We start from the raw sequence: 21,368 nt of genomic DNA, 5'->3' as shown, positions 1-21,368 counted from the left end.
GCAGTAGCCACTTCTCTACATGCACACAGACAAAACAAAACAGCAGCAGAGCCAAAACTGGAAATCTTAACTTCTGCTTTTCTGACTGAGAGCAAGCATTCAGCCTCAGCATTGCCCTGACTTCTGGTAGTCTGGCTCACATAAAAGGTGCATGGAGGTGGCTGCTCTGCAGCTTTCCAGCATGGAACAATGTTTGAAGCTACAGCCATGGTTCACAGTGGAGACAACCAAGCACATCAACCAAGACTGTGCATGCCTTTCAGCTGCAGGTAGGCATGTCTGAGGTGGTACAGCCTTCATGGAGCCTCGAAAAGACAAGTGGTCCCCAGACTGACTGCTCTAACTCACAAATGTCTTCAGTAAACAACAACAAAAAAAGACATAAACTGATCACAAAGTGCTACCACCTAATGGGTGTGTTTCCTTTCACTGTATATCTCTCCAGCAGTCACATATGTTCTGTCTCTGTAGGGTTTAAATACAGCCACTGTATTTCAAAGGGCTCCTAGGCTTTGTGGTTTTCTTTAGAAATGTTATTTTTTTTTTTAGTATATGACTAATTTCTCTTATTTTGTCCCCTCTGTTGACAGTAAACTAAGGGGAGGAGAAAAAAAGAAAATGACTTCCTCCTCTGATTTGATAAGTGGACTCTTCCTTGGTATTTACCATTTCATTTCCACAGCTTTATTGCTAAAAATGGAAGAACACAACGTAAAACCATGATTCTCTTCACACGACGCTGCACTAATGAAATCCAGGCACTGGGTATGGAGAATGATGCTGAGTGCTTATGGGTCACATTGCTTGTGTTGGTCAGAGAAAGGACATGTCTCCTCTGCGAGCTTGGATGACCCCAGCAGGATGCTCATGGCTAAGAGGGCACGTAATGGAGAATTTGCCCACCCCTGATATGGAGATATTTAACAGCACACAGTATGACTAAGGCTCTCGGACTAAGGCTGGGACAAAGCTATCCCCATGCTGGATGTTCTTTCACCAGCCCTGCATAACAACTGAACCTTGACCTTTCCTGTTGGTAGTCACCTCATGCTATGTTGATAGTAGGGACATTCCCAGTGGTTTACTTCTACCCATTAAATTAGGGCACAGGTTATCTTGTATTCTGCCATGAAGTAAAGGAGGTAAAAAACTCTCCCAGATAGAACCTGGCTATCCAGATCCTTCTGTAAGACCTTTCTACCCCCAGGCAGATTGACAGATCCTGCCAACCTGGTGTCATCTGTAAATGTATTGGGAGTGCATTCAATGCCCTCCTTAGGTCATCAGTAAAGAGATTGAACAGAACAGGCCCCAGTACCGACCCCTTGAGGACACCACTCATGACTGGTCACCAGCTGGATTTAACTCCATTCGCTCTTTCGGCCTGGCCCTCCAGCCAGTTGTTTACGCAGCAAAGAGTATGCCTGTCCAAGCTGTGGGCTGCCAGCTCTCCAGAAGAATACTGTGGGAGTCAGTGTCAACAGTCTTTCCCTCATTCACCAGGCAGGTCATTAGATCATAGAATTCAGTCTCTACTCAGAGATCACTCTGAGATTTAAGCCACCTAAGCTCAAAATGGATGGAGGTAACGAACATTTAATTGTCTCTCTTCTATTGTATGACACAGCAGCAGTGTAAAGCAACATCTAACCTCCATTTACATCAGTTACATCAGTGATAAAACCTAATTGAGAGATCAAGGTTTTCCCTCCCAGATCTGGCCACGTCTTTACAGGGATTCTTTTCTCACTTACTTCTGACATACAGAGTGAATTTTTTCGTCATGACAGTATCATCATTTTCAGCATAAAATACATATATCCCAGAACGGTGCTGATGATTGCAGAACTTTGATGAAATGCTGTGGAGCAAAGAAAAGAACAAAAGATTGTCTTGAAAAAAGATTCTAGATGCAGTCAATATTCATATACATGTTTGAAACAATTCAACGCCTTCTAATGATGAATCCAGACTAAATTATTAACATTAATCCAGAAAGAATGTAAATATCTTGGAGGATTTCTTTCTCCCTGCAGTACAAATTTCCCTCGCAATTTTTTTTCATATTTCTTTGAGTGCATCTGGGACGTAGGGTTGTGATTTTGTGACCAGTCCTTTGGAAGACAAGGTGTATAACACATCCTGGTGCTGATGCTAAGATCAGCAAAGATTCAAGTTCTCTACTCTCTGGAGGATTTCTATGTGAGTTTCTAGCTGATAATAAGAACTATTACAAAATAGCAGTGAGATAGTTAGGACCATACAAGATAAACCTCTCCAGATCAGAAGATCTAATGGAAACTCAAAAATGAGTTCATCATCTGAAGGTCAGTTTCAGTGAGAGAAAATATTGAGATATTTCTGCAAGAGGCAGACTTCTGCTAACCACTATGGCCCATGGTCCAATGGATGGTAAGAAACCAAGACTGAAACCTGAAGGAAGATGCTTGTGACAGTGGAAACAGTGAGGGAGAGCTCTAAGAAGTCCCTGAGCAGAAACTGTTATCAGAGGACTACAATGAAATAAAGATTGAGCATGACTGACCTACTGAGTGAGGAAGAGGTGGGGAGAGGGAACTATATCACCTTACAGTGTTGGCATCCCATTTTTGTCCTTTTGGTTAGGTTATTTTTGTCAGAATAATTGTCAGATTTAAATGGCAGCTTTTGCAGTTCATCAACTTCTGGACAGTGCCCTCAGAGATAGGGTTTGGATTTAGGGTGGTGCTGTGTGCAGTCAGGGGTTGATCTCAGTGATCCTTGTGGGTTTCTTCCAACTCAGGATATTCTATGATTCTATGACTCTATTTTCCTGGGGAATTAGAAGTAGATATTTAAAGACCATACTGGCAATAGAAAAAGTAAGAGAAAGCAAGATCTTACTCATTAAGCATGATACCAAGCAAGAACTAAGACACCAAGTATTACCACACAATTCTAATGAAGAAAACTTGCACATAAACAACTGGGAATTTTGCCTTCTGATGAATGCAACATGTCCATATTGAGTTACTGGCTTTTGAATGTGTTAATCTGGAAAGGTCTCAAAGATGTCCCTGAAACTCAAGGGATTGTTCTGAGGTCCGATCCCTTTTAAGATGCCTCAAAGGCAGGGCAAACCACAAACCATTCGCTGCTTTTGAAATCCTAGGTCTGAAGGATTAAATCCTAATGAAGTAATGAGAAAATCATTAGAAAAGAATGTCTTAGTTATCTGAGAATCTTTGGGGATGTGAGATAGACAATATAAATCCAACAGAAGTCATTATGTATATGAAAACTCATTTGCTTTTAGGAGGGAAGTGAAAATCATTAGTGTGATAGAACACAGAGGCAACAAAAGGAGATAAGAAATGGGAATTTTGAAACAATCAGTGAAAACATAAGGGCATTGACAGAGAAATGAATCACTGAGACTTGAAATCAAAAGCTAAAGAAGGGGTCAGAGTTAATTAATAAAATTCAATGTGGTCTGTAATCAGAAAGAATAGCTTGATAAGGAAATGACAGAAATCAGAAAAGGGAAAAACAGGAAATGAAAAAGGATATGAAAGGAGTAAAGTAGAAGTGTTAAAAGATGGAATTACACAGAAGTCAACTAAAATGAGTGAAGTTAGACTCAGAGTATGTTAAGGTATATGTTGATATTTTTCGTGCTGTTTTGAGAAATCTTCTGCTTTAAAATTATGTCCAGACCTACAGTGCTACAACTTATAGGCAGAATTCCCTCACCTTGTTCCTCTTGCTGCTTCTAGAGACACCAAGGTGAACAAAACCCCCACCTCTCACTGGGCAAGCTCCAGTGGTGTGGGGCCACAGGTGGGAGCAGTCCCCCAGCCTCATTGAGCCACAGAAGTTGTCTGAGGTGACGCAAGCATGGAGGCCACCAGAAGCTGCACTTTTCTGATTAATGGATTACCTAAGCTATGTCATATCTTTCCAAGTTGTTATTGTTGGCTCATGCTATAGCACCTTCTTATCTGGATTGAATTACATTAGCTGCCAAGAGTCTAAGAAAAAATGACTCCTACTCTTAACAAGTCCATGAGAGCCACTAAGCAAGTAAATTTGGTATTATCGGGCAAGGATGAGCAAATTCTCATGGCTGCCCCACGAGACCTCGCTTCCAAAATCAGTCCTGACCACAAAGAACAGACCTGCCTAGCCCACATCAGGCATACAGATTAGTCACCGACATTATCAAAGTTTGATGACAGCCCTCACTTTATCAGCAGGGACAGAGTTCCTGTGGTCACTGCCAGGAGATGACAGTTTACTGATCTCCACTGAACTGTCTCTGAAACATGCAGAGGTCTGACTCCAATATCCTTCTGATGCAACAAATAGGCAAGTCTGTTGTGAAGACGACTTGAGAAGCTAGTAGATGTGATCAGATGTATCAAAAATATTTTGGATGAAGCAAAAAAAGTGAAATCAAGGCTGTGGCACAGTTTAAAGGAGATGTTAAGAATATGTAAAGAAATTAGTGTGGGTAGATTAACATCTGCCTACATCTTGCTTTTTTTAAAGCTGAAACTTCACAAGAGCAGCGTGGCTTTATTTTCACTAAGGTGAATAAGAGCTGCTACCTTGAAAGTGTGGGACTACTCTGAAAGAAACTCTGAAGGAAATTAGATAATCTTATCAAGAGATTAGAAAGCCTGGGGAATTGAGAAAACATTAGCCTTAAACAGGACTTGAGCCAGAACTTTGTTTTAGGAAATAACAGAAAAGGTAGATAAATAACAGGTTTATTCACAACATGTTTTGCAACAATGGAAGAATACCATGACCTAGGTAATTAGCAGAACGGTATGTTTCTGTGGCACAGGCAGAGCTGCACAGATCTAAAGGCAGCTTGGGAAACTACAGGGCCCTGGGCTTGATTTGAGCAACAGCAAAGATACCGGGAACATCATCAAGAACAGGATGACGAAAGGGGAACATACAGAACTTGAGGTCCAGTGTGATCTCAAAAGAGATCGCAAAAGAGCTGTAACTGAAAAATCATATCAGAGAGGAGAATGGCAAAAATATATATAAGCTGAAAAGTTGTATAATTTACCAATGGGTTTATTATCTCATGGAGAATAAAGAGATTCTATAGATCATTTAACAAATTGCTGTTGAAAGCCAAACTACCATTGGACTACCATTAGTTAACATGGCTTTATCACCTGACCCATCCACATACAAAAAATACAAAGAGAGTGTGAAATATGGATGATAATAAGACATAAAATGAAAACATTTGAAATTATATCAAAATATTCCAGTACCTATGTCCATCCTCACTGTAACTTTGCTTACATGGAAATGTTTTCTGGGAAAATAGCCACATGCATTCAACTGGTGGATACGCTGTAAAGTTAACTTCAAAGCAAAACTCTTCATCACCAATTTCAAAATCTTCTTTAGAGTCAGTTATATTTATAAATCCCTTTTCTGAAAAAGAGATAATATTGATACTGTGTTAAAAAGGCTGAACTGCTTAATGAATGGGTTCTGACATCTGTCTGTTTTTTGTTTTAGTTGTCACAAGTGAAAAAAAGCGCCGTTACATCACAAAAGGCATCCTGTTAATCAAAAGAAGATAATCCTTCAAAAGTGGCATTGCAGTGATGTCACTGCGCTCTGGCCTGAGCCTGCGTGATATCTGCTGGAGCTGTAGATACGATCAGACGAGAGCCCTTCCAAAATGCTCCAACATTTCTGCTCTACCCACCCTATAGAACTTCAGGTCCAGCAACTCCATTATTTTTTCTTTGTTTGCTTTAGTTGTGTGTTCCAGGTGTTAGCAGCTGCATCTAACGGAACAAAACCACGCGGCACCACCAGCATGACCAGATGTTAATAGTCTCTGTTTCTGTGAAATGAGCTTAAGATTTTGTAAATAAGTCTTATAACTGTTCACTTATTCCTTCATCTAAATTAAAATTATTTTATGAAAGGCAAAAAGAACATGAGAAAGCATTTTGAAGGTGTGCATTGAATATGCACAGCCGGTTTTTCCTTGCTTGGGTGGGATTGGTTTCACCAAATAGAGCTGTCTGAAGTTCAGTGGCTCACCTAAGCTGTTTTGTTTGGACCTCTCATACATTCAGTGGAAGGGGGTGGGCATGTCTGGATATATCCCATCCTTGAACAGAAGATAACAAAGATATAATGACATGTTCTCTGGAAATACTCATGCCACTGACTGCTGAAGGAACCAGGTCACTGCTGCAGCTAGATGTCTCATGAGCTGCAATGAATCCAACCCAAAGAGAGCGAACAGCAGGCATATGTGGGAGGCAACAGTCCTAATTGCATCAGCAGATCTAGGATCAGCTCTGTGAAGATCACAGAATCATATATGTTAGTGAGCTCTGGAGATGCTCAGAGGAGGTCCAACTAGACAAGGCTGCCTAGACCTATGTCCAGTTCAGTTCGGACTTAGGGGAAACTTGTGTCAGTGTTAAATCAGCCACCTGGTGAAAAAGCTGCACTGTAGAAGTATTAACAGAGTGGGATTTCTCTTTAGTGTGCTTTTCTTTCAGTTGTAACCCTATATTGATTTTGGCATGTTTTGTCTGTCTAACTGACTGGTTTAAAAAATACTATCTGGAAACTCCCATACAAACCACAAAAATTTCAGTATTTTAAAACAAGAAGCAATCCTATTCATGACCATTATCCTCCTTTTTATGCTAAAGTTTTATTGGTTTAATAAATTAGACCTTCACCTTTTGATTACTCCCTTGGAACTCATCTTTCCAGGTCCAAGGTTGTCTGTTTACAAGTGTTAACAATACAGCTTGTCAAGAGTGAAGGCTTTCTCCAGAGTGCACACAGGGACTTTGGAGTAGGAGGAAAACACTCAGAGTAGTTCCTTTCTTGAAGCAGAAAGAAAACAGCACTTTCATTTTTTCCTTGGCTTACTTTTTTTTTTTTTTTTCTTGGCACGTTTGAAAGTATTCGTGCCAGAGAAATAGTGAGCATGATTTTTAATGATAAAGAAGTGAGCTGAAATTTTTGAGGCTGGAATCAAAGTTTTTGTGCCACTGCCTTTATTGCGTTTGTTTAATGTGACTTGAAACTTAATATATGTTACAAAGTATCTTGCATATTCCCAAATTCAGATTGCATGCTGCTAAAAATTCTTTATTCAGCACTGGTTGAAACTGAAGATAAGACCTGCAGGAACACAGAGCCTTGCAGCTGCAGTTGTTGGCACGATCTCTGTTTAGCTTTCAGTGTCTAAGCACCCTGCCTGATTTGACCAACTAAGGAGGATGAGATAAGCTGCTGAAGTATCGAGTAGCAAAGAGCAGGCAAGATGTGTCTGGCTAGGAGGTGTTAGAGATCATCTATCAGTGTAGCTGTATTATGCAAACTCCCTAGGCAATGTAGAGTGCCCCAACTTCTTGGTAAAGTTACATCACCACCAATCCCAGTGTAGCTATAGATGCAGATTCATGAACAGTGACGGTCTGAAAGTAGGACACCAAACATTTCAGAGGTTGCTACCCTGTAACACAGACATCTGAATGAAATTTCTGTACATATCACTGTTGAAATTGACTTGCTGTGCTAGCACAGATTCACTCTGGCAATGGCTGTAATTAATAAATCAGGCTAAAAGCTGTGACACATAGAAGTGTTGCACATGATGTCCCTGTATAACCTTGGAAAGGGAAGTGTGAGGTAAGTAACATCTCTTCTCATTAATCCACCATGTAAGCAAACGGATCTTTTCAAAGCAAAGCCAAGGAGTCCACAGAGATTTCACAAGCATGAAGTGGTATTAAGGAAGGTACAACTCCCACAGTTTGGAATAATGAGGTCAAAAACGTAATGAAAACAAAATTTACATTACAAATGTACAACCTTCCATGGAGAGCGACTCACATGTCTCCTGTCAATGTGATGCTTAGACATGAGAGTTCAGGGATCCAAGAAGCTGGTATTTCTGAAATGAGCACTGGTACTAGAGAAGGAAGAGGATTTTGCCCCAACCAGGTATCACACTCAGTTATTGTAAATCATTGCAGAACTTCCTGCTCAGAAGTAGGCAGAAGCTGAAAAGGGGATGTTGCACTGGAAAAGTCATTTCTGAAGACACCAAGGGAAGTATTCTCACTTCCTATCACCCCTAGCTTAGGCGTTGCAAACTCTGACAGTAGCTACATCTAAGATCAGATGGGTGCTTCACAGAGCCTGGTTCTTGGGGAGAATAGCCCAACTCCACACATTGCTGTCACAAAATGGCTCCCAACATTGACTTCAGCAGTACCACTCAGGCTACAGCTTTCCTTTTTACGCCTTATTTCCAGATCTCTGCCTAGTTAGTATATTATCTCCACCTGAGAAATCAGGTTTGCTTCTGAGGCTGTAATGGGATAATTTCAAGACTGTTGGCTTTTAGATTAACATGTTGCCTAAGTAGAATGAAGTTTCTTTTGGTATGTTCGAATTTTCAGGCCTTGTGTAGCTCGGTGCTAGGAGAACGGTTCGTTTCAGTGCCTGAGAAGCAGAAGACAAATAGATCAGCCAGTAACACAGCAGCAGTTGTCTCTGGAGCTTCAGGTTTCTCTTCCTACCATCACAGCTGCAGCATCTCTCTTGTTGGGCAGTTTGCCAGCTCTGTGGTTATGGGCTGTTCATGATCTCTTTGTGCACTGTTCACACTTCATGCGAAAGTTTTCATTCTGCTACTAGTTCCACAGGTAATTGAACTAGAATTCTTTCAAAGATTTTCTTTTCCCTAAATAGTTTGGCAAACTCAAATGGCCGTCTGCCAGTCATTCCCTTGCCATAAGAGGAAATTGACCTTTCTCTTTTTTTCTGTGTCTTGGGTGAGAAAGCCACCTCCAAGAGACTTGCAATTGCTTGATTGCTTCCTAGTAGACCCAAATCAGGTCCGATGCAAACTTTCTATCTGCTTTTTTGCTGTGTTGCAGCAATGAGCCCCTGAAGGGACCATGCTTGCAGGTGGAGTGGAGATTCCCTACCAGGCAGATGGAGGACGTCGTGAGGAGACTGAGATCATGGCTACAACTTTCCAAAACTCAGGGTGGAGTCATAGCAGAACAATTCTGTATCACGGTAGTTGAGACCAGCTGGTGGTCTCCAGACTGTGGCCAAACTAATATATGGAGCACTAATAGCTGAATACAAGGACAAGTCATGCTCATCATACTCTTGGCCAGCTCCAGAAATGGTGTGTTCTGAAAGGACTTTCTCCTAGATATTTGTATGCTCTGCAGCTGCCAAAATCTGACCTGGTAGCATAGAGGTTCCTCTCCACAGAAGCCTCAGGGCAAAGCTGCCAGTAGCTTAGTGTCCCCACAAAAAGCTGCCGTGGCTTTGTGTCACACAGGTTGGGAGTATTCTACAACAACATGACCTGACTTCCAGCCTGTGCTTCAAGAAATAACCATGAAACCTCCCAGCAGTGCCTGTTCATTTCACCTCTAAAAGCACTGTCTGTTAATGAGAATTATTTGGAAAGCAGTTTGGAAAGAAAAAGTTTGTTATCGTCAGGAACCTGAATGACTCAGTTCAGATTAATCTCTTGGCTTTCCTGGTCTGTCACTATGTGCAAACAGGACTTTTTCTTAGAAACTGCCAGCAACACGTGTTGCACACCTGCAAGCAACTACTATACTGAAAACAAAGCAAAGCGACCAGTCCAGGGACAAAATTAACACTGGGGTTGGAATTACCTAAAACAGTAACCAGAGCAGTTTGATTTGAATGAGCTGTAGAAGAGCAGGTATAACGTCCGCTGTCGCCTTTTCTTGCTGCTGAAGTAAACACGTACTGGACCCGAGTGGCTGAGTGGTCTGTTTGGTACTCCAACCCATCGAATTGGCGATTCTAGACGTCAACAGAAATTTCCTTTCAATCAGCTGATGGTGCCTAGTGTTGCTCATTTTAAAACATACTGCTTTCTTACCTGCGGCACTTCTTTGTTTTCAAAAGATAAATTAATTCTGAATTTGTAATTACGATAAACAGCTCTGCATCTGATCAGCAATGGTTCTCCGACTTTGAGAAGTAACTCAGCTGAAGGTATTGCTCGTCTTTCACTTAAATCTACAAAATGAAACATAGTCACAAAACAACAGCTATGATTCTGTCTAGAAAAATACTCATTTAAATCAATGTTTGTTCTTCTAATTCTGTATAGATATCCATTATTACCTTGTAATGATAATTAGAATTTGAGAAAATTACTCATTAACCATGAAATCAGGAAATATGGTGGATTTAGGGGAAAGTTCTTCATTATGAGATTGGCGAGTTGCTGGAACAGGCTGCCCAGAGAGGTTGTTGATGCCCCATCCCTAGAGTTGTTCAGAGCCAGATCAGACGGGCCCTTGGGCAGCCTGGTCTAGTATTAAATGTGGAGGTTGGTGGCCCTGCATGTGGCAGGGGGGTTGGAGATTCATGATCTTGAGGTCCCTTCCAACCTGGACCATTCTGCAATTCCGTGATTCTGTGATTTAGATGCCTCAAACCAAATGCTTGTCATAATTTACAATGTTTAGCTCAAGTCAAGCTTACTTAAAAAAAAAAAAAAAAAAAACAAAAAAAAACATTACATTTTAAGGATATTCTGAAGCACATTTGCTGCAATGGAGCCCTAAAAGCATGCAAAAATGGATGACAGCTCTTTAGAAAAGGCAAGATGCTATTTACAGAGACCACAAATAGCTATAACAATTTAGGATATAAAATACAAGACAGAGCAATTGCATTCACTGTGAGATTTGTTCCAGTGGTTACAAACAACTTAGTCCATAAAGGGTATTCAGGCAAGTAGTGCAACGAACTCCAGCAGCAGGATCCAGCTCACACATATAAAAACCCTAAATGGGAAGTTACCTATAGTAAAGAGGTTGGTGCATTCTCTGCCCAGGTCATTAGCTGCACAGCACCATATATAAGTTTCAAACAATTCACTCTGGTATACTTCATATTGTACCTTCTGTATGCCATCTATTTCTCCATTTTCTTCATGCATTTTATTAAGGCAGCTGTAATTGCAAGCACAATTATTCATTGACTCATTTGGGTAACCTCCAGTGAATAAATCTGATAAATCTCCAAGCCATGAGAATATGCAAACAATAGTGGGAAAATTGGATCTTACACTGCAGAATAAAGAGGAACTCGGAAAGGCAAAGATAAGAAAATAAAAATGTCACAGCCTAGCCATAAGAATGATCTGAAATGACCTGAATATACTCAAAATGATGCATGATTGGGTAATTCTATAACTAAACAGAGAAATCATACAGGTTGGCCTTTCACATCATGTCCCTGAATTCATGATGATGGGAGTTGCTCCAAATCCAGCAGAAATGAAATCCCAGATCCCAAACTGCCACACAGCAGAGAAAGGCATTCCCTATGGCCAGGGTACGAAACACACTGCAGTCTGTTTTCTTTGAGCTTATGTGCTGCTTACTTGAGCACATTCACACAGTTGAAGAATCAATCAAATATGATAATAGAATGATAAAAAAATCATTTAGATAGGAAAAATATGATCCCTTATGACATCTCCCCAGCTTTAATGCAAGCGTATTTCTTTTTAAAGTGAAAAACTAGAGAAAAAGGAGACACTTTTGATTTGTTCTGGTGACATTACAATGCCAAAATCTGGAACAACACTTCCAAGCCAAGAGCTGGAGGTTTCCAAAAGAGTGCAACAGCCAACATTTCTAAGAAAACTGTGCTCCGACGTTCCAACAGTGAGTCATGCATACACATGGGTGTGCAGCCCAGCAGAGCCCACTACATCCTGCAAACATGCTGACCCAAAGCTCTTCATTATACAGCCAACTCACCAGGCAGACCCAACACTACAAAGCATCTCCTTTCCTCATCAGAAAATGGTAAACTTTCAGCCCAGAAGTTCACAATGCATAAAAACCTGTGCCGTACCTCTTTTCATGTGTTTTGCAAAATGTCCACTTCACAGAGGGCTGGGGGTAGCTCTGTGATATGCACTTTATTATATCCAGTTTCTCAGGTATCATGAAATAGGGTTTGCCCGGTTTACCTGTTAAAAATCATGCAACTGTTTAAAAATGCTGAAATAATAATTATGGAGCTAACAGTGCCTTGCTTATTTCACAGTACATGAAGTCACAGAGATGGAACTTACTTTCATGAGTTTTCACTGCTGGGGTCAATGAAATAATTCAGCCCTGAGCAGACTGAGGGTTGGTCTCAGCAGCTTTTCTGTCTTGATTTGCTAAATGAATACATTTCCCACTATCAGTGACCTGCACCAGATAATGATCCTGGGGCTAACACCTTGCTGTTATGCTGGTGTTAATGTGCTGGTGTTAACCAGATGTGGCTGCCAGTCACATGGGAAGGAGCACAGACGCCTTTGGAAACCACATCCCGAGCCCCTGGCCTTTGGTGGAGCAGCCATGGAGCAAAATCTCAGCCCCAGATAAGATTGTCATGTCCAAGTCAGACACAATGGAGGAACAGCGGGGAACAACGGCTTCTGATCAGCAGCAGGCTTCTCCATGTAGGTCATCTTACATTAGGACTTCCACTCGAGAGACTGACATTTTCTTTAGAGCCATGCTTTCATTTCCAGTAAAGTGACACATTAAGGTGAAACTAATACTTGTGGCTTTCTAATTTCTTGTTCATTCCCCTCTTATAAGCTTGGCCCAGAGGGCTTTTTTTACCTACAGAGATTCACATCTCAGTTGAAGGGTTCACATCTAGCCTGAAGGATTTTATGAGATGTAATTATGGCATTAGATTCACAGGAGCAGATAATGCAACCCAAGCAATTGATATGAAAAAGATCTTTACTGAGACTATTTTGAACTGCTCTTACTTGTGCACGTAATAACATTTTTACCTCTAAAGCCTAATTGATGTGGTAGTGAAAGTAAATTTTAATCAAAGTTTGATACCCTGTCCTTTCAATGAAGCTCTTAAAATTGTAATTAGGACACCCAAGAAGTCTTCAGATAAAATAAGGAGAAACTGGAGGTGACAAATAAGGCATCTGAGAGTGAAAAAATGTCCATTAGAAGAAATATTTTAATAGCAAATAAAGAAGGCATAAAAATGTTGATTAAATGTTGATTAGACACAGTATATTAGAAACAAGGCAAGTTATAATGCTTGTTATTAAATCTATCTCTAAAGGGGCTTAGTCCTAGCAACTCTGTCAGAATTTTAGCTCTTTGGATTGATTTTTTGCTTTCTTTTCCTTAATACATTTAAAATTTCCAAATTTTATATTTATATTTATATTTAAATTTGGGCCTTTACAGACAAAACAATATTTCCTGTCTGTTAAAAAAAAAAATCATTTCAAGTCTTGAAAAAAATGTTCTTGGACAACTCTAGTAGGAAATGGGAAACTGAATTTTGTTACAGCAGTTGCCTTTGCATGGGGGATGTCCCTGTGTGGACCTTGAGGAAATTCAACCAAATCTGCAAAGCTGCAGCTCTGCCATGTCTTGCTGGGCTCAGCAGCTTCAGTGCCAGCTCCTCGTGCATCTCTGTGTTGAGCAGCTGTAGGGCTCACCCAGAGACCACTGAGAATAAATGAATTCAGGTGCAAGAAAAAGGCAGCCCACAAACTTTGAGAGCATACAACAGCCATCCTTTATCTGCCTATTCTGGCACAGAGGGAAATCTCTAAGAGGAAAGAAGAGGGCTGTTGCACATTTACATCTTCATTTGCTCATTTGCTTGTTATCAACTAGTGAAAGCTGACTTGCATGCAGTAAGGCAGTCTGTGGTTTTGACTCTAGCCACTGAAGGCAGCCACAAGTCCTATGCAGGCATAGGAAGGTGCTTGAAACCCATAACATGAAAGAAGTGGCACCCAGCACGGGCTAAGCAGACGAGAAGAGGCATTTGGGAAGAGAGATGCCACATGAAAAAGGTGGAAGCCTGACTGCTTTGGTGAACTCAAGCCTCTTCTCTTGGACCTGCTGGTGGAGTGAATCCTGCTGTCTGAGACATACTTACTTCGGATGAGAATAGGAACAATGATGGTGTAATTGCTGTTTTTACTGATGACTGAGAGAGTGTATTTTCCAGCTTGTGTTTCTCTTATTTGAGAAAAAGACAAAGAAGTAACATACCTATAAAACAGGAGATAAAGTCATCTTTGTTATCTGGAAGGTAATACGCTGCAGACACAATAATAGTATATATTCCATTAGCTCTTGATAGCATGATAGCATTAGTGCTTGATAGCATGAAAAACTATTCAGAGATAACAGTACTCATTATTTACATTACACCCTTTACCATAAAGTGTTTTAATCTATCTTGCTATACATGCAGCACCATAGGACCTTACAACCACAAGGACCCAAGTGTGTGCCTAATGCTGAGCTCTGGGAAGGATGGACTTAGAACAGCTGGAGTGATTCCCAGGGAAGTACTCTACCTACAATCCCATCCCAGGAGCCCTGCAGTTGGAGGCAATAGCCTTCCATTGATGACAAGACTTAAAAAGTTAATGTATAACGTGGAATTATACACAAGCAAAGTCACGCAGAACATATGTTTGTATCCTACCATGTTCTTTGATCCAGTACATCACTCAACTTACTGGTTATCTGAATCCAGTGAAGGTTCACAAGCTTGGATTTCTTTAAAAAAACAATGGCATGAAATGATCTCTGAAATGTTCATTATCACTCTTAATTCAATATCTTCAAACACATTAGCTTCCACTTTTTTAATCGGTTCATAGATGTTCTCTGCTCCCTGAGAATTCAAATGGCACTCGAGATCTTCCAAAATGTTAGAGATCTGCAATGCAAGAGAACAAATTGTTGTGTATTCAGTAGCAATTAGCTTTGTTTGCTATTTCATATTCAAATATTTTTAAAGGATGCTCTTCTGGAAAAGTCTTCATAAATTAACAATGCCTCCTAATCCCCGAATATAAATAGAAACTGCACTAAAATAACACCTTCAACATACTCTGATTTTTTTTCTACTGTCAAACATTCATAAATATATTGAATTCTACTACACAAGGAAGCTCACTAGGATTCATGTTGCATTAGTTAATTCTGTTCTCTATAAAACGCCATCACAAAGCAATGTCAGCCAGAAACATTACCATTTCCCATAGTGGCTATTCTTTGCTCTCATTTTTGCTTCCCTTCTAGCAGGACCACGGGAGAACATAGAAGAACTATAATGAAAACTTTCTGTTTGACACTTCAGTGCAAAGGCGGGGCCAGAATGTTTTTTACTATCCTACCACTTGCCATCATGGCATCCAGAGAGACCTCAGCTCCCTGTGGGCTTCACTGGGCACAGAATGTTTGGCTTGGGTGACTGCACACCTTTCATTTCCTCAGCAGTGCATACTGCTAATGGTGAATTGCAAATGGAAAGTTCTGCAGCACTCACAGCTGATGGCAGACTAATGAGTCTTTAAGTTTAGCTACAGGAAGAGGTGTTAAGTAAGCAGATCCCTGAAGAACAGCCCTAGATGTCTCCCTTACTGTGCTGGGTGACATTTATCCAGTGTAAGGTTATGAAAGGATGGGGTTTGCTGCCTCCTTTGCCCCACACAGTGTTTGACCAGGTACCCTGGTATGATTCTGCTGCTTCTCATTCCTTGCTCCTTCTTTTTCCCTTTGTTTGATCTGAAAGGTACCTAGAGATAACAGCCATATTCCGCTTCATCAGACACAGGGACAGCACAGCTTTGGCTGGTGCACTGAAATGACCCCTTAGGAGACTGGTCATTGGGAAGTTGATTGTGACACCGCCATGGATTAAAGGGCCAGGGTGCTGTAAGCTTTTGGGAAAGTATCTGGGAGGTAATGGCCTTGTGTTACACCAGGTTGAATATTTGGAAAAATTTCCTCTTCGAAAGAATAGTAAAGTACTGGAAAAGGGAGGTGGGGGAGTCACCATCCCTGGAGGTGTTAAGCAATGTGTAGATATGGCACTATGGGATGTGGCTTAGTGGGCATGCTGGGTATGGGCTGGGGGCTGGACTAGATGATCTTGGAAGTCTTTTCTAATTGTAACAATTCTATGATTCTATGATTCCATTTCTGGAGTGAACAGGAAACTTCATAAGCAACTTGCTTTCTGTCAGATCACCTTGGAAGATACCGATGTCTCTTCTGTTCTTGAAGCTCCATCTCTTTGTCTGATAAACGCACATGTAATCTCAGATGTGCTTTGATTCATTGCAGAAGTGAAATCCATGGCTGTCATAACTAGAACTATAAAACAGAAGTAGAAAACAAATGTGATTGTGTTTATCTCTCTGCTCAGGGGTAAGCATTTTAATAAAAATAAAGCACAATAAAACTGCAGACAGATTGTGAGTTTTTGTTTTGTTGTTGTTGCTGGCAGGTAGTAGAAATACTTAACTATGCATGTGGATTTGCAGTATCTGCTTCTGTGTATTAAGACTAATAGACTGATTTGGGGAACCTTTGAACACCACAGACACACCACACTTCAAGAGTACGTCCCACAACATAGCAGAATGTAGTAGGAGAAATCTGGTTCTCACTGCAGTCAGATAGACCTCTTGTTGCCATAAACTGAGTTAGGATTTCACAGGGACGTTGAGGTGCGCACACAGGGAACCGTTCGCCCTGCTCGGCAATCAGAGCTCCGCTCGGTGCCCGCGGACTCGTTCGGGTGCAGGGGCGACATATGGCCACGAGGGGGCGCTCCCGCCGCGCCCGGCCTCACGCTACCGGGGAAGCAGCACAGCTGCGCTGAGAGCACGGCCGGCACTGGGGCAGCGACTTCAGCCAGCTCTGGCTCCTGCCGGAGAGATTTTTGTTCTTTTCTTCTTTACTTCTGTCTTTCGTTTTTCCCTTTCTTTCCTTTTCCTTTTCCTTTTCCTTTTCCTTTTCCTTTTCCTTTTCCTTTTCCTTTTCCTTTTCCTTTTCCTTTTCCTTTTCCTTTTCTTTTTCCTTTTCCTTTTCCTTTTCCTTTTTCTCTTCCTCTTCCTTTTCCTTTTCCTTTTCCTTTTCCTTTTCCTTTTCCTTTTCCTTTTCCTTTTCCTTTTCCTTTTCCTTTTCCTTTTCCTTTTCCTTCTTTTCCTTTCCCTTTCCTCTTTCCTTTTCTTTCCACAAGAACTACTGCATATACAGTAGAAATTTCTGCAAAAGTGTTTCTTTTTGGAGGGATATCACACCAGAACCTGTTAACCATTTCTAATTGATTCAGTGTAAATGCCAGCAGAGGTTTTGCTGGTTGGTAACTTGTTGGCTTAACGCTTCCCTGGTCTTTCCAAATCTAAAAAACCTCCTCACAACATCCGAGGAAGGAAAAATTGTGTTGCTCAATCTGCCTCAGGACACTGCTGCCAAAGCAGCCTGTTCCAGCACAGTTTATCACATGCAGCAAAGACTTTGTCCACAAATTAATTTTCCACCTTTTTAGTTTTTCTCTGCCCTGCCTTTTCAGGCCCCAGATGAAAACAGCTGCAAGGAAGCCATTCCACTTTCTTACACATTCTTTTATACCCTGTGACTCCCCAGTCACCATTTCCAAGAACTTCTCCTCTGTCTTGTTATGTAGTAACAAATTTTTTGATACAGCAATATCATTTATTATGCCTATTATGCAATTATGCCTTTTTAATGGTAATGTATTTCTTCTTAGAGGAGCATAGTTAACTCTGTCCATGCCTCATTGCAGCCAGCTTATAAATTGTGCAGAAATTTTAACAAACCATAATTGAGATGGATGAAGATTTCACATCAGCGCTGGGGATGTATTTTATACCTCTCTGTCGGAGTACAAGGCAGAACCTTTTCCAACAGAACACATAGCTGGCAGTCAGGAGAGCTACTCCTGCTTTTTTTCCTGATTACCTATAGATATGTTTGCTTTTGTGCCTTACAAAGTAAGCTAATGATGACATGAAGTGCAGGCATACATCTCACAACACTGTTACACATCCAGCTTTACTGTCTGCTTCTGCCATTAAGTTTCTTGAAGACTGTTATCCAAACCATACTCTGTGATTGGTGGTTCATCATTCTTTTAAGCCAGAATGAATCACAATCCAGTTTGATTTATATATTTTTATCGGGTTCCAGATTTTCTAATTCTATACTTGTCTTCCTGCAAATGTGAGACTTGCTGTATCTCCGGGAATCAGTTGCTTTTAGTGCAGGATTATGCCTGTTTATGAATAACCCAAACTCCTATTGCTGTTTTAGACTTCTTTCATAGTTAGTGACTCGCCCAAACATCATATTACTCCTTAATTTATAATCTGCTTTATAATCAATACTTCTTTGAGTCCTCAGTTTGTGTCAGTAACTCAAGGCTTTAATCTGAAAATAGTTACCACCTTAGCACGAAGCAAATGCTGAAGACTGAAGTTGTCCTGCCTCTTCTGGTTTGTGGTTACCTAGGCTCGGGTGAGGAAGAACTGCAGGGCTGTATTCAAATTCTTATTTGCCTTTCATTTCATTAAGAAAACTTTCTATCTACCCACCATGTGGCTTGCAGATAAAAGTTCAGCTCTAACAGCTGAACTGTTCTTTCACTTGTTACTGTTCATTTTGTCTGCTTTGTATGGAACTAGCTGGGTCAGTGACAGCCCTTCCACCCTGCAGAATAGCTTCAGATCTCCTGGATCTTGGTCCCACATTGAATTATCTGCTGTCACTCAGCAAGCTCATGCTTGCAGGGAGCCCCCTGAAACCCACCGCTTATGCCACTCCAGCCATTCACAATCAGTTCACAAAGAGTAACTGGGACTGCTGAGGATACTCCCTTTTTTTTTTTTAAGTTGGCTGAAAAGTCACTATAAATGCCTGAAGGGAGGGCACCAAGAGGTCAGAGCCAGGCCCTGCTCAGAGGTGCACAGTTCCGGGACCAGAGGCCACGGGCACAAACTGGCACACAGGCCCTTTGAACACCTGGCTGTGCTGTGCAGGTGACGGAGCGCTGGCACAGGCTCCCCAGAGGCAGTGGAGTTTCCTCCCTGGAGATCTTCCAAAACCACCTGGACATGGCTCTGGGCACCTTGCTCTGGGTGTCCCTGATGGAGCAGGGCTGGGCCAGCCTCCAGAGCTCCCTTCTCATTTCAGCCATCCTGTGATTCTGTGAACAAAGGGATAATTCTTTGGGTAAAGAAGCACAGGAGCAATGCTGCCACAGAAGTTCTCCACTAATCACCAAGTGGTGCTGAGCTGTCCTTCTTCTGAATATCCTCTACAGGATGTTTGCTCACGGGGATGACACATATTTATGCCATTAACAAGCTGGATACACAACACTGAAGTAAAGCAAACAGACGTGTCTCAGCTAATGACATAAGTAAGTTTGCTTTAACTCTTTTTTTTTTAAAGTACTCTGTGTTTAAGTACTCCAGGCTCATTACCTGACACACTCCAGCACTTCTACCAACATTAGTGGAATTACTGCTTTCCTGCAAGCAAGAGCTACTTTATTTAAGTACTGAATGTTAAAGCTATGACATTTCCAGCGCCTCATCAACAGTGAGAAAAGGATCTGCCCAAAAGAGAAATGAAAACAGAACACTGCAGAAAGTGAAATTATATCACTTGTCATCCCACTGTTGTAAAACTTCTCTTTTAAATGAAAACAAGTTTCCATAGCAGGCTGCAGTACACTGTCTTTCTCTTTCTGGACAGCACGTGAGGGAGTGAACAGGGACAGCCTGAAGGGCGGGTGGGGGAAGGACAGACAGAAGGAGAGAGAGCTAAAGAGAATGGCTTTGCTACAAAACATGAAAAGGAAAAAATGTCTCTGAACTGATTTTTGGTTCCTACGTTCCTTTTGAAACTGTGAGATCATTGGGATAAAACAATACTTGTCTGCTGCTATACAAAACTGGAATTGCTTTCTGCCTCTATTGGTTACCCATTCCCACTCTTCCATATTTCTGTATTTTTGCCCTGTAAATATTTTACTTTCCAATTTCAATTCCATCAATGCCTGCTGTATGTTTTCATTCCTTCCTTTTGCAATGAACACTTCTATGAAAATTTTCAGAAAAACTAGCCCAACATAATGACCCAAAGTAGTTTTTCATTTAAGAGTACATAATCTTGCATATTACTAAGCTTATGCCATGAACTTCAGTATCTTTCAATAGCTGCATTTTGAGAAATGCAGGAACAACAGAAGAGGAAGCTTGGATTCAGCTGTGTGTGCTATACTGTCTTGGGGTCCTAACAGGAAGAGATGTAGAAGGGGATGCTGTGGAAAGATGAGATGCCTGCAGCTCTGCTTCACTGAGCAGCATGCACCGATGCACTGCTGGGCATACTGGCTTCTCAATAGCTGGAAATTTGGGGAACGTGAGAAATATTTTTTGAGAAGATAGGAAAAAGTAAATGGGGCCAAACCTCAAAATAAACAAAACACCAAAAGCTTTAAATCACATTCACTTGTATCAGCATATAATCCTTTCTCACCTTCAGGAATCATCACTTCAGAAATTACGCCTTATCCTCTGATTCATGAAATACACAGTGATAGATGACCATGAAAATATGTTTTGCTGGGCACAACTATGTTTCCCTGAGTAAGCAGACCACTTACCAGCCTTTTCCAGCATTTACAGCTGGAGAAATCTTGCACCAACATTTTTGCATGCTTCAGAAAAGAGATTATAGTTAGAATCAAACTGGATTCCCCCTGCGGTGCTGACTGATTTAATTTCTCTGTTTGCAGTGGGGCTCAGCACCTGAGCATGCTCTGAATTGCTCACCAGATGGATGCCAGAGAGCAGAAGGTTGACTGCTGGGATATGGACAAATCCTGCTGGCTGCTGGGTCCTTCTGCTGGGACTCAAATGCATCCTGCTGGGTCTCACCCATTTTGAAAGTTCCCCTTAAAAAGGGAGAATGTGCTGCCCTATCTCATGGTTTTTGGGTTCTCTGCCACGCAGAAGGAATAGATGCTTTTCTGTTCTACAAAGGTTTTTTTGACAGTATTGTTCCAGGAGTTTTGTGCAATCAGATACAGCATAATCTAATCCAGAGCCTGTTAACGCCTGAGTTTGCAGCCTTTGCTCATATAAAATTTCCTCTCACTTGTCAGCCATGCTGAGATCTTAACAGCTCAGGGCTTTGTTTCTCTCAGGTGCCCTGAAATTGCATAAAACTCCATGAGCAGCTCTCACTAGCAGCGGGTGCAACACGAATAAAGGGGGCAGGAGCAGTTGCTAAAGGAAAGATTCCTCTGGTGAGAAAGGTCACTGAAAGTCCCTGTGTGTCACAGAAGTTCTCTTGTGAAACATGAAGCTATATTACTGCCTCAGTTCCCATCCATCCTCCCACCTCATCCACTAATGCTGTACGTTAGATAATATTATCATTAACTACAAGCTCTTGTTT

General features: G+C 41.3%; 1 protein-coding gene across 3 annotated transcripts in view; it reads right to left on the bottom strand.

The window, feature by feature from the left end:
- Window positions 1–21,368, bottom strand: part of FLT3 (fms related receptor tyrosine kinase 3) — a 35,612-nt gene that overhangs the window by 10,096 nt on the left and 4,148 nt on the right. For 2 of the 3 annotated variants that reach the window (XM_042838976.1, XM_042838978.1), the window contains exons 2-10: window positions 16,123–16,247; window positions 14,603–14,805; window positions 14,011–14,126; window positions 11,938–12,055; window positions 10,873–11,024; window positions 9,941–10,080; window positions 9,708–9,861; window positions 5,280–5,445; window positions 1,755–1,861 (exon numbers count right to left, since the gene is read on the bottom strand). In XM_042838976.1, coding sequence (XP_042694910.1) covers window positions 1,755–1,861; window positions 5,280–5,445; window positions 9,708–9,861; window positions 9,941–10,080; window positions 10,873–11,024; window positions 11,938–12,055; window positions 14,011–14,126; window positions 14,603–14,805; window positions 16,123–16,247 — 1,281 coding nt within the window. Of the gene's footprint in view, window positions 1–1,754; window positions 1,862–5,279; window positions 5,446–9,707; window positions 9,862–9,940; window positions 10,081–10,872; window positions 11,025–11,937; window positions 12,056–14,010; window positions 14,127–14,602; window positions 14,806–16,122; window positions 16,248–18,707; window positions 19,048–21,368 lie in introns of those variants that run through there. The other variant, XM_042838977.1, reaches the window with a different exon arrangement.

Source organism: Centrocercus urophasianus, unplaced genomic scaffold, assembly GCF_019232065.1.
Source record: "Centrocercus urophasianus isolate 14NV4802_14NV808 unplaced genomic scaffold, USGS_Curo_1.0 seq_9, whole genome shotgun sequence".
NCBI lineage: Eukaryota > Metazoa > Chordata > Aves > Galliformes > Phasianidae > Centrocercus > Centrocercus urophasianus.
Note: the sequence above shows the minus strand (reverse complement) of the source record. Positions and strands in the feature narration are given on the sequence as shown.